The following is a 13,594-nucleotide window of genomic DNA, read 5'->3' as shown; positions in this document are numbered from 1 at the left end:
TTTTAAAACATTACCAGTATTTAATTTCTATGGCAACTTTATTTCACTGAGACAAAAAATGCACTATTTAAAGTTACAAATTGATTTGAACATCAGTAAAAATAGCTGTTGATCTTTAAGTGAAACATGATATATTGCTCTGCAACCAAAAGCTTCAGCTTTCTTCACAGGCTTTTTGTGGAACTGAGGTCTTCAAGAATGGAAGATAACGCTGAACTAAACATGTTTCCTCCCAAGCCATTTTTATTGCCATCATTGTCAAGCTCAAAGACCCAACCTACATCTAGTAAACTGGCTGAGTGAAGAAGGTTCTTGTCCAAGATTTACTTACATAGCCCCATCCATTCGACAAATCAATGCAGGTTACATAAATATTGCTGATTCAATGCTAATCTCCTCTCAAGGCACCTCAGGTGACAAACAGATCCAGTTAAAATGAAGAAATACGAAGTGTTTTCGGTCCTAATATATACACTACCAGTCAAAAGTTTGGTCTCACCTTCTCATTCAATGGTTTGTCTCTGTTTTTTATTACTATCTTTGGGAACTCCTTCAAAACAGTTGTAAAACCATTCCAGGTGACTTACATCATAAATGTCATTTAAAAAAGCTAGAACATACAAAATGATTGAGTAATTTACAAGTTTGTGTTTGACATTCAATTTACCGTATCTTTGGGCCCATGAGGCACGCCGAATTATAAGGCACACAGTGAATTAACATGTCTTTGTGCATCTTTGTCCACATATAAGGCACACTGGATTATAAAACACACTAAATATTCTTCCCAAGTGTGTAATATCACTCCGTCCCTTTACATACGCAGCTCTCTCCTGAGAGAGAGAGCTATCTGTCTCTGTCGGGATGACAGAGTAGTTGGACTACCCTGCCCTGTTTCTAACAAAAGGCCAAAATAAACGTAACTTTTAAACTGAATTACCTTACTAGGTTTATTGTTGCTAGCACGTACTCGGAGTGCGGGCTGCCTGAAGGCTCCCACATACTCGAGCGTGCTGTGCAAATACTGTGGGCTGCGCAGATTCTGCGCTGACTCCTTGCTGACTCTCCGCGGACGTTTTACCCTTCATAGTCGAGCGTACCTGTCGCCTACATTTCTTGTTGCAAATTCCTACAATTCCTACACTTTCGGCCAGTGGGGAAAAAGCTGTGGAATGGGTGGTAAAACGTATGATTAGCTAGCTGAGCACCTAGAGCCGTTTCTTTTCCAGCAGGCTCCCACCGCACACCTGTCAGTGAGAACAGAGAGGGACTGTGATGCTGTGAGTCTTTGCGACCACCTGCTTGGAGCAGTTCAGTGCATCAAGCTCAGTGTCACATATAAAACAGTTTGATGTAAAGACTGAGAAGTTTATAGTGTGACACATGCTTGTACTTAAGGCGTACTCTGCGAGGACTCCACGGAGTAAACTACGCCTGAGTATGCAGGGACCTTTACATGAATACACTTCTAGTTTCAACATTACAGTCAGGCAGTCTTGTAGACAGCCCAGGGGTCCGATCAGGTCGTGACACAGAGTACCGTAATGCTCCGAATAGCCATTGAGCAGAGAGGCTTAGTTGCTTACCAAAGTCGTACTTTCACATTTTACCAGATTTTTGAGCCCATTGTACCACATAAAATGGGTTAGTAAGCACAACTTTAATCATAAATAAGCTGCACAGGATTATAAGGCGCACCATCAATTTTTGAGAAAATTTAAGGATTTTAAGTGCGCAGTATAGTCTGAAATATACGGTACTTTTGAGTCACAGTTTTGATGCCTCCACTATGTATCTTCAAAATGGAAAATCATATAAATAAGGGAAAGCCACTGAATGACAAAAGTGAGGCCAAACCTTTGACTGGTAGCGTAGACAGATTCAAAGTCAAAGCCAAGCGATTCACTTTATTAAGCTGATTGGTTAAAAAGAAATTATACCTAAGGAAACCCAGCTGACAGCAATGAATGTCTTACTTTTACACCTTTCATCCTGAACAAGCATGTAGTTCACTTTGCAGCGATCTCTTATACTGGACATTCATGTAGCGACAATGGAAGAAAACACTCTCTTTTAACAAGTAGAAACCTGCAGCAAAACTTGGCTCGGTGTCAGTGGTTGTCTACCGTAACCAACAGTTTGAGAAGGCAGAACAAGTTCTGGGTTAAAGTATGATGCCAAAGTATTTTTACACTGGAAGCTGAATTCATGGTTTCATTAAATACACAAGTTGTCCTGAACCTGAGGAAGTGAAGCAGCTCCCAAACATCAAACCACCATTTTTAACGATCAGTATGTTTTTCTGTCTTACTGTTGAATCATGAAAATGTTATTTATTTCCTGGATAAGTTGTTAAATGCCATTTTGGAATAATTTTGGTAGACAGGAAACTCTAAAACTGGTCTTAAAAGTGGTTTTGTGCAGCTTTCTTTCCAGACTGATGAATGACTTTGCTTCTTGTCTGTTCTTGAATTTCTTTTGATCGGGGCCTGGTCTGTTGCAGAAATCTAGATGTAAACAGGTTTTTAGGATGTGACTAACAAAATTAAACCAACAAATGTGGTTTTACTACATTATTTGCTCAGGTTATATTTATCTTAGCTATAAAAATCTGTTTACTCTAAACATGAGGAATAAAATCAGAATGGGGTAAAGACCTTTTCACAGCACTGGGCCTAGCTGTGGGTTTTAGTTATGTTTGCATTGTGTATAGATTGCATTTGGAACAAAATCTTTTGCTAGAACATTTTGTGTCTGCCAGAGGGTAATAATCCGTCACACAGATTACAAAACTGAATGAGCTCTGGAGGAAATGCGACTATTTGCAATGATGATGAGGGAGGCAAGAGTACAACTGACTTTGTCTTTCATTTCAGACTTAGACATCAAAAATACCGATCAAACATGTAGTTTCCACTCTCCAAAACACCAGCTGGGTTCAACCGTGAAACCATATTCTAAAGCAATCACAATGTAGTAAAATTCTCAATAAATTAAGCCCAGGGTGTTGGGGGAGGTCACGGATTACATTACACACCCGCAACACAGATTTATGTAATTTCCGATCGCCTACAATACCCATCGACCCTTTCGGCGGGACGAGGGTATCCGGCCGTAGCGACAAGTTGAAGCTCTCCGTCGGATCTGTGTCAGCTCTGCTCGTAGCGCTGCTTCCCCCTCCGGTCTCCCAGCTGTAAGCATGCTGTCACTCGCTCTTAAGCAGCTCACCCGGGTAAGTGTTACTTTCTAAAATATTTCGGCACGTCGTGTTTACATCCTCGGTGTTTTCTGTTGTGTAACTAAGCTAGCGTTTCTGCACACTGTTAGCTAGATGCAGTCAGCGTGGGTTGATACTAACTTGGAGCCAAGGGGTAAAACTAGACCACCTTACGTCGGCCAGGGTTTAGTTGCTGCTATAAAAAATACTGTCTGCAACAGTGTATAGATAGCGGTGTCCCCTGGGTTCTGTTTGTGCTTCTGATATGTTGACGTTTGTTTTCTATCAGGTGGGCTAACCGGTTAGCTTTCAGTTTCAGTGCTTAATTACAGCTCCTGCAGCTCTTTTCATATAATGATGCAACACTCACTGCCCTGTGTCATCATGAGGGTAAACTGCCTAGAACCCAGACATATAATCCAGAAACAGCCTTTTTTTATTGTTCAAATGCATATTTGAGAACAAATCAGGCAACTGTTAATAGGTAAAATAGTGGGGATAATTTCTTTGTTTGTTGTTGATGTATTCCATGTAGTTTGCTGCAGATCTGCAAGTTAGTTTTCTGATTGCATCTGCAGTGAGATCTCGTGGACCAGGGGTCTGCAACCTTTACGGTCAAAAAGAGCCAATGTTGCCCTCAGTCCAGCTAAATGACACTCATTTAGAGCCCCTATGGTACGACCTGTTGAAGAAAGACAGCCTATCCTTTTTCATCAATATCTACTATCTACTATAGGAACTTTGTGGTCATTTTTAAAGCCACCATTTTTATTCATATTTTGTAGGTTTTACAAAAACGAAAAATGTCAAAACCTTCAAAAATAGTTTTTTTCCCCCTTTAAATATGTTTATTTATGGATGTAAGAAAAGGAAGACTCAGAGAGTCCTTGTCATTCTTTTCATTCAAAAAGAATGCAAAAAAATGGCTTGTAGAGAGCCAAACTTGTGGGCACTAAGGTTTTCTGTGTGTATTGAAATTATTTATAATTATTTTACATGAATTGTATTTCTTAACCATAATGTTTTTTATGTAATTGGCATTGTAATTTTATCTTGTGATTTTATACTTGTGATTATTTTTAAGGTTGCCTTTTTTACACCTGGCTGGGGGACTACCGATGAAAATTAGCACTTTTTAGCTAACTCGGGTACATTTACATTGTTTTAATGTTGATTAATGTACACTGTCCCCTTTTTAAAGAAAAAGAAAAAGGAAAAAAAAGAAGAAAAAAAAGCTCACAGTTTCCATCCAAGTGACCAGAAAAGCAGATGTAAAAAAATATATATTACTGACATTGTTTGTGTCATTCTGTTGTAGAAGTTCGCTGCTATTATTCCATGAATAAACTGCTTTAACATGCATTTATTATACCAGTATTTAAAAAGATTAGTTGGCTTTTTATCACTTTGAATCAAAGTTACTGAGAGCCATTGAGGAAGGTCCAAAAAGCCCCTTTTGGCTCTGGAGCCGCAGGTTGCAAAACTCTGTACTGGACAGACAGAAATAAATAAACAAACAAATAACCTTATTTAGACAAGAAGCACACTACCAGGGTGAATAAAAATAATGTACGTATTATTTACGTCTCTATCAGTTGACCTGACCTTAGCTTTGGCAGCTGATATGTGAAAGGGAGGAAATATTTATTATGCTTGGGGCTGGGGGAGTGTCTGTGCAGTTTAACAGATAAGCTCTTGGCTCTTACATCAACCATTAACAGATAAAACATTAAAAGTTTTAATCAGTCTTTTCCAGACCTACTTCCAAAACCCCCTACTAAGAAGCTATAGTTTCCTTTTTTTTATTTAGACACCCAGAAGTTTCACCTGGGATAAAAACCCATGGTTGTTTGTGCTGAATTTAGTCAAAAGAACTGTTTCACATGGAGGGAAAATAGATACAGTCCACCTTAATACTTGTTTATATATTCTTTTTCTAATAAGAACTGTGTAGTTAAATTAGTTTGTGATTTGAGGCATGTGACGCACACTGGGACATGCATAATTCACTGTTGCACGTGAACTTGCCTTGAACTAGTTAGTTCACACAGAAGTCCCAAATTGCATTTATTTAACTTTACAAATTTCAAGATGAGGCTATTTTTGTCTAAAGCAGATACGTTTGACTGAACTTACTATGTTGTATCAGATCTTTCGTCACAAACAAATTTTAGCGGAACCTTTATGCCTTAACAGAAATATCAGGAAATTCTACGCATGAATCAGTGCAAATTGTGCATTTTGGTTATAGTTTCCAACAATCTGGCAACATTATTGTACAAGTGAGAAAGGTAAAATATAAGTAAATAAAAATGGCACCACCACATTTGATGTTGTAAAATGACAACTTAGTGAGTCTTTACACCATATCTAAAAGTGAGTTAAAAAACTCCCAACTCCAACCGAACACTCTATCTTCTGAAATAAACTTTTTGTTCCGACGTTTGATTGCTTTAATATTCATTAATATGCAAAAATAAAATACATTTTTTTCTTATAATTATACTTTTTGTTTAATTATAAGAATTAAACAAAAAAAACCCTCTGTTTGAGTTAGTTCAATTTGCTTGCCATTTCTTTTCTTTTATTTAATCACACGTACTAGATTGAAATTGAAGGGGGTTTATTAGGTTAAAAGGATCCCGGTTTCTGATCACTTTGTGTTAGTAACATAAAGCTAGGCAGACCCACTGTGTCTAATCTAGAAATGACTGGTTCTGTCCCAGTAAGGTTTAAAGTGCAATAGAGCTTAATGTGTTCTCTCAAAGCGCAGAGAAAATATTAACTTCTTCACCTCCTGTTTTGATATTTGTATGCAGTAGATAAAGATTAATTGATGTCCAGCTTTGGAAGTAAAAATTAGTGTTTTAGTTGTGTCAGCAACATTTAATTAATCATTAACTAACATCATTACTGGATTGCATGAGTAGCTGTCGGTGCCATGCATGCAAATGTTGAATGTAGCGATATTATAACATGTGCACAATGTTGTAAATGGTTTGGTGTGTGCAGTTATTTTTGCATTCACGTTTTTACTCAAAAAGAAAGTCTGTGGCAAGTTTAAACCAAATTTGTGTGGCATGTCCTCAGTACAAGTCAGTGCTTTTCAGTGTGTTTCCTGTTAAAGATTTTAGTTGGTTCTCGTGCATGCATGCATGCCTTTCCTATTGATGGAAATTGGTTAAATACATTCTAGCAGACTCATAAGATTTTTGTTAATTTGTGCACTCTTAGTCGTGTCCTCACGATCCATATCAGTGAGAGAAGTTTGCTGCAGGTCACCTCTGCTTTTTAGAAGGACAGTTGCAGGATTCATTGCAGAACATCATTTGCCATCTTAGAAATATGACTTCTGTGACCTAGGTCCTTAAAGGAGTCCGGCCAGGAAACATGATCACTTTATTGGCATCACAGTACCAACATGTGCAGTTTCAGTGATCTCAACCATTTATGTACTGTAGTTTATAATGTCTCTACGTACTTTACTGTGTTGTCATTATGCGTCTAGTTTCCTTCATCGCGAAAAGTTGATTATGAAATGAACCCACAAAAATGGCTCTTTAAAGGTTTGCATGCGGTCAGATTTCCACCAGTAACGGCGCTTCATTTCAAGGGGTCACTGAACAACCGACCAATGAGAAGCAAGTCTCGAGCTATGTCGCGAGATGACAGTACTCTGAGATTTCGCTGGAAAACAATGGCAGCCGTGGAAAGTGACGGGCGGGTCGAGAAATTCCGATAAATTTAAAGAAAACGATCGAGGAAAATGAGAAAGAAAAACCTAGATTTGAAAATCAGCATAGCTGCGCCCTTATTCCATCCTTTGGAGGTAGCCTAAGCCACTCAAACTAGAAGCTTTGTCAAAAAGGAAAGTTTTAAGCCTAATCTTAAAAGTAGACAGGGTGTCTGCCTCATGGACTAAAACTGGGAGTTGGTTCCACAGGAGAGGAGCCTGATAGCTAAAGGATCTGCCTCCCATTCTACTTTTAGAGACTCTAGGAACCACCAGTAGACCTGCAGTCTGAGAGCGAAGTGCTCTGTTAGGAACATACGGGGTAATCAGAGCTCTGATGTATGATGGAGCTTTATTATTAAGGGCTTTATACGTGAGGATAATTTTATATACTGTTCTTGAATTAACAGAAAGCCAATGAAGGGAAGCTAAAATTGGAGAAATATGATCTCTCTTGTTTATTTTCATTACAACTCTTGCTGCAGCATTTTGGATCAGATAAAGGCACCAAACTGCATTTTGTGGACTTCCAGATAGTAAAGAATTACAATAGACCAGCCTTGAAGTAACAAATGTATGGACTAGTTTTTCAGGATCACTCCTGGACAATATATTTCAAATGTTGGCGATATTCTGAAGGTGTAAAAAGGAAACCCTGGAAAACTGTTTATTTATTTTTTTGGCGTTTGCATTCTGTAATCATACAGAAAACGGCAGGTTTTCTTTTCCAGGCTTCAATCCAGGGGTGGAAATTATCACCCACCACTGGTCAGATGCTGATAAATGTATGAACTAGCAGGTTTTTGGATCCTGCAAAGACAGAAGTACCGCTGGCAAAGACAGTCATCCACACAGGTGGGGGTACTCGCCGAACAGGGTGCATCTTGGGAAGATCTGCTGGACCCAGAGGCGCCGGCACCATTGTTTGGCTTTCCACATTAAATACAGCACCATGACCTTCTCGGTAAAATGTCCAACACAGTGAGTTAAACAGACAGGAGGAACCCGCAAGCCGAGAGACGCGCCTCCTATTTGATGACGCAGTGAAGCGAGGTGGGGGAACAAATGGCTGCGTTGCCAGCTCAGATTGTTTGCCAGAGAGAGGTGAAATGTCCAGCGACCAACGGCAGGCGATTAACGCAAAAAATTCGCCTTATCTGCATTTGGTGTGAACGGACAGTTAATTGCTCGCTTGCCTTTTGCTTGTTTCCACTGATACTTTGACAATTTGTGTATAACCGTAACACTCCAATACCTACACCGTTCAAAGACTTGCTAAGATATTTCTCTAACCATGATCCACCTTTGATCTAAATGCAGGCGCCCTTGGCTGAGCCTCTGTCCCTTTGTGCCTCTCCACCCCATCCAGATTTCTCAGGCTGGTGTCACCCAGGGCAATTTGTAACAGACAGTCGGGCTATTAGTCAGTGACAGGGAAAAAAAGGGGCATCGATGTCTCAGACTGATGGATTCCTGCCCTGTTGACACTTCTGCTCTCTTTTCTTACTTATCTTTTTTTTTGTTGCGGTCCTCCACTATAGTCCCGCTTGTTTTCCTTGTGTTACAGGGTTAATTGTTGTTTGGTATAGCTACTAAAGGACAGCAGTCATCTGTAAAATTGACTCGACTCAGAAGCTGGCAGAAAATGTACAACAATAAAAAAAATAAACGCAGAACTAGGATTAATTAAACTGTTTCCTTCTACGTATTTTCTTGTTTTTCATTGTTCTTTTCGCATTTGACAAGAAAAGCAACAATTACGTTCTGGTCATCATAAAGTTGAAAGTCTGTTGTCTCATTATTAGCCATCCGGGTTAATGTTGCCTATTTCAGCCCTTTTCTCACTGCAGAGCTTTTATGAAGTTCACCTTCAAACAACAGCTTAATCTGCCGTCTAAAAATAGTCCCACTGTGACATATTTGGTGCTTGCATCCTGGCTCTCACTTTTCTTGGATCACTTTATCTTGTGTTTATTAATTAATCTTCTGTAACCATCAGGGCAGGGAAATGAAGCAGAAGAGAGGCAGATCACAGGGACAACCTGTGAGTTGTTTATAGTAGGCCAGAGCTTTTTTTTTTTTTTTTTTTTAGTTCGGGTGCCTAATAAAGGCAGTTTGTGTATTACGTGGCTGAGTTTGTTTAGAAGTACCAGCTGACAGGATGGGGACAGGAGGATGGGAAAGGGGGAAAGAAAGAAGCTAGGAATGAGCAGAAGCGTCTGTTTGTTTAAGGACGTATTGTTGGCTTATGTTGGGGTAATTTCAGCTGCTGTCTGCCATTGCTTTGGTGTGGCCCAGTGGAAACGCTACGAGCAAAGGCTAGTTCACGTCAGGATTTAATGACTGCTCTAATTTCTTTGTGAGACAGCTCAACTTTTCTCCTTCTGGACTTTTCTTTTCCAAAAATCCTCACATCTTTTTCTTCTTTTACAAAATAAAATCACTGCCACTGGTGACATAGTACCAGGTTAGAAATAGTTTAAATTGGTCTCTAATAATCTACCCTGTTAAAACTAGAGGCGTTCCAGTCAGAACTTTGTGGCAGATTTTTGATCCGATGCTTTGAGCTTCTGATTAGGGCTGTGTTTAAAAAAAAATAAAAAATAAAAAAAAAATTCCAATTATGAATCAATTCTCATATTAATTCCTATAACCAAAGATCGATTTTAAAAAAAAAAAAAAAAAAAAAATCCACTGAGTGAGCTGGCATTACATGCGCAGACATGAGTCTGCCCTGACAGGCAAGCAAGCTTAGAGCTCAGTTTTTATGACCATGTATGCCTATTAGGGCTGAACGATTTTGGAAAATAATCTAATTGCGGTTTTATATCTTAATATTGTGATTTAATGTGATTATTTTTAAGTTTAATTTAATGTCTTTTTAAACATATCCAAACAACAAAATATACAAGATATACAAATTTTGTTTCATCGCTGTGCAGATCAGGTGCTAAAACAGCCGCTGCATCTCAACTCGGCGCAGAAAGGATTGCGTTCTGCCTACGATATATTTCAACCAAAACTGCGTTTTCATTTAGACTTTTCTCTGCATTAACCACAAGCAACAAAAATGGCCTCTAGATAAAGATGTTTGTAAACAAGGACTATTTAAAACAAGAACTTTAAATTTATTTATTTATTTTTTTATTAATCAGAATATTATTCAATAGAACAGCTTTTAATTGAGTTGGACATCAATCCTTGTTGAACATAAAGTGCAACCAACAAACCAGTCCTTGTATTAAACATATTGACCAGAACTTAATGCTATGGTGCGATTCCTGAAAGTTTCTGGTAAAACAGTTTGATTATACAAACTCTAAAACAAGTAATAAAATTAGATTATCTCACTGCTGCAACTGTCTATCCTTCCATGTGGAGCAAACCAACTTTAAACACATTACTGACACTAAAGGACGCGTCTGATTCACTAATTGTTACTTGCCTAAAATTGCAGACCTCTGCAATTTGGAAATTGCGTTTTTTTAAAATTAGCCATTATATTGAAAATGCGATTAATTGTGCAGCCCTAATACCTATGCGGTGTCACGCTATAAACTGCTCACCGGTGTGAAGTCTTCACATTGAAGTATTTCATGTGACACCGCGCTTGATACACTGAGCTGCTCCAAGGAGGCGGCCGCAAGGATGCGCGCCATCACCGATCCTCTCTCTATGCGCACTGACAGATGTGCGGTGGGTGCCTGCCGGAAAAGAAACGGCTCTACGTGCTCAACTAGCTAAGCTAATCAAACATTTTAGCATGTCTTTCGCCTGATTCGTTCTGCTAGGGGGAAAAAGTGTGCCAATTGTAGGAATTTTTCATAAGAAATGTAGACAACAGGTACGCTCGACTATGAAGGTAAAAGGTTTGCGGAGAGTCTGCGCGGCTCACAGTATGCTTACAGTACGCCCAAGTAAGTGGGAGCTGTAATATTGGTTGTACCAGCAAAGCACACCAAGAGCCGACTTTAACAACCGTGTTAGCAATGAGCTATATTATACACTGGGGTGTTAATAGCCCTCTGTTAAAACGAGTCGCTTTGAAGCCACCAGCTGTCATATTGGTACGCCCTATTTTCCCCCAGTAACTAGGGAATATGTGCGCTACAGCATCGGATAATGAGGATTTTCTCATGTTCAGGGGGGCTTAAAACTTTTAAAATGTCAAATGCCATACACTTTTATGTTATGTTCTAAAACTATGAAGTACTGAGAAGGTCATGTGCTAAAATATTTTGCATTTTATTTATTTATATATATAATATAAAAATATGAATAACATGTAAAATATTTCAGCACCTAATTTCCTAGTAGTTGATAGTGTTAGTACATCCACTGACTGTAGAATTACATGTGAAATGTTTTCACACAGCCAGAAAACTGCTTGTTGTTGCAACCAAATCCTATGGGGTTCTGTGAGAGTAGGGAGTAGCAAGATGGCGGCCAGTGACTTCAGTTTTTCGGCAAAATCAGCACTCCAGTGTATAATATAGCTCAGTGCATGTTAGTCTGTTAGTTCTTCTTCTGCTCTGAGACCTCAGCAGGACAAAAACAAGACAAAAGGCCAGGCTCCACCTAGTGGTCGGAGGCATGGACGCAACATGCATCACAGGAGCCTTCACACCAGTCCGGGAGCTGAATTTTGTAATGTCGTGTTTTTTTTAGTAATGCGCCAGGTTAGTGTCCAAATTTAGTGCGCCTTTTGGTTTAATGACAAGTTTTTCAACTGAAATGAATAGAAAGGGGAGCTATAAATATCTCTCACTGTTTTCTACCCTGGATCTGCTTGGGTATTCTGCCCCACAGCATGTCTGTGAAAACAATTGTCTCAACACTGACAAAGAGGGTTTGGTCCTTACAGCCGCCATTAACTAGCTTTACTTTATTAATTTGCTGCTGAATATTAATATGATACTAGTATCAATATTACCGATTTCAGTGTGTCATAAAGGAGTAAAAAGGTTTACCGCAACAAGAGGTATTTACCCGGTCCTGCCGCTGTCCCGACATAGAACAGCTCTGCTGAGCGTGCCTTCCCCGCCCCGTTTTGCAGTTCACAAAAAACAAACCAACCACCAGGCAGAGATTCTGTGCTTTAGAAAACAAGAGAGACATGCCCGGTTTTCATTAAATCACCTTACACAGCTCTCTCCTGAGAGGGAGGACAGAGTAGTTGGACTACACTGCCCTGTTTCTAACATAAGGCCAAAATAAACGTAACTTTTCTTATTTGGTTTATTGTTGGTAACACGTACTCAGGACCCGGGCTGCCTTACATGAATTCACTTCTAGTTTAGACATTGCAGTCTTGTAGACAGCTCGGGGGGCCGATCAGGTAGTGACACAGTGTACCGTAATGCTCCTAATATCCACTGAGCGGAGAGGCTTCATTGCTTACCAAAGTTGTACTTACACATTTTTACATTTTTGAGCGCATTGTACCGAATAAAATCGGTCAGTAAGCACAATGGTAATCATATATAAGACACACTATCAATAGTTGAAAAATTTTAAGGCTTTTTAAGTGCGCCTTATATTCTGACAACACGGTAGTTAACTTTTGAGGTTTTTTTTTTTATTTTAATTTTATTTTACTTATTTTTTTCCATTCTTACCTTTCCTGTTTTAAAGGTAAAATATGCTCAGCATTTTGCAGCACATAAGATGAGCATAATAGCTCCATTTAAATAAATGTGCTTAGTTAGTCCCGAGCATTGTGTTAATTGCTTTTTAATGGTGCTATTAAAGGAAGGCAGTCCCTCACACCCTTGCCCACCTGTACAGATGATAACTATAGGTTAGATATGGTGCGATTGATCGAAGCACAGTTTTAATCATGCTGTTGATTAAATGTCAGGAAGAAGCCAGTTTTATTCTGCATGCAATCAACCAGTCATGTATTTCGCTTAACCCCCAATGTGTTCTCCCACAAACCAATTTTTCTTTTTTAGAACTACAATCGTATCTCACCTCTATTTATGGAAAGCTTAAGCATTTTTCTGTGTATGAAAGTTTTTCTGGCTGTCCAAGCAGTATGCGGTGAAAAACTTAGGAGTGGAGGCACAATTCAACCCAGTGGGAGGATTCATATTTTAAAAAGAACCCGTTAAATTTTCAGTCCATGCACTCTTATGCGATCCGGCGTTGCAGCGGCAGCAGCAGCAGAACTTGCCAGCCCCAGTCCAGATTAGATAAGCAGGAAGTGCTGAATCTGTTCTCTCCATACCTCCCTTTTGGTACACTGAGGCAGTAAAAGTCAGTCGCTCAGTTTTTAGAAGTGCTGAGGGAAGCATAATTGAATAACTGTGCTGATTATTGATATCGTGCAAACACACAATCTTCTAATTGTACCAGGCTACATATTGAAGTGCCAGAGAAAAAAAGCAGAGTAAAAGACTTGAAGAGAATATTTTTCTTTATATTAAAAAAGGAAATCTGGCTCTTGCTTTGAAACATGAAGTGTTTAAATGTGAGACATTATTCTCTGCGTAACTTGCGCTTATCCCTTTAGAATAGCCAAAAATGTTCATCGTAACTGATAATATAAGTATTTTTTTTTTCTTCTCCTGAATATAACTTTTGTCAGTCTTTATGAACCACAACCTACTTTCAGTTCGATGATCCAGTTTCAAAAGATGTCT

At 39.0% G+C, this 13,594-nt stretch overlaps 1 protein-coding gene across 1 annotated transcript in view; it reads left to right on the top strand.

Moving 5' to 3' along the window:
- Nucleotides 1–3,082: 3,082 nt before the first annotated feature.
- Nucleotides 3,083–13,594, top strand: part of shmt2 (serine hydroxymethyltransferase 2 (mitochondrial)) — a 33,784-nt gene continuing 23,272 nt past the window's right edge. The window contains exon 1 of the mRNA XM_036151416.1: nucleotides 3,083–3,232. Coding sequence (XP_036007309.1) covers nucleotides 3,200–3,232 — 33 coding nt within the window. The 5' untranslated portion in view covers nucleotides 3,083–3,199. The remainder of the gene's footprint in view (nucleotides 3,233–13,594) is intronic.

This window comes from Fundulus heteroclitus, chromosome 20 (genome assembly GCF_011125445.2).
Source record: "Fundulus heteroclitus isolate FHET01 chromosome 20, MU-UCD_Fhet_4.1, whole genome shotgun sequence".
Lineage (NCBI taxonomy): Eukaryota > Metazoa > Chordata > Actinopteri > Cyprinodontiformes > Fundulidae > Fundulus > Fundulus heteroclitus.
Note: the sequence above shows the minus strand (reverse complement) of the source record. Positions and strands in the feature narration are given on the sequence as shown.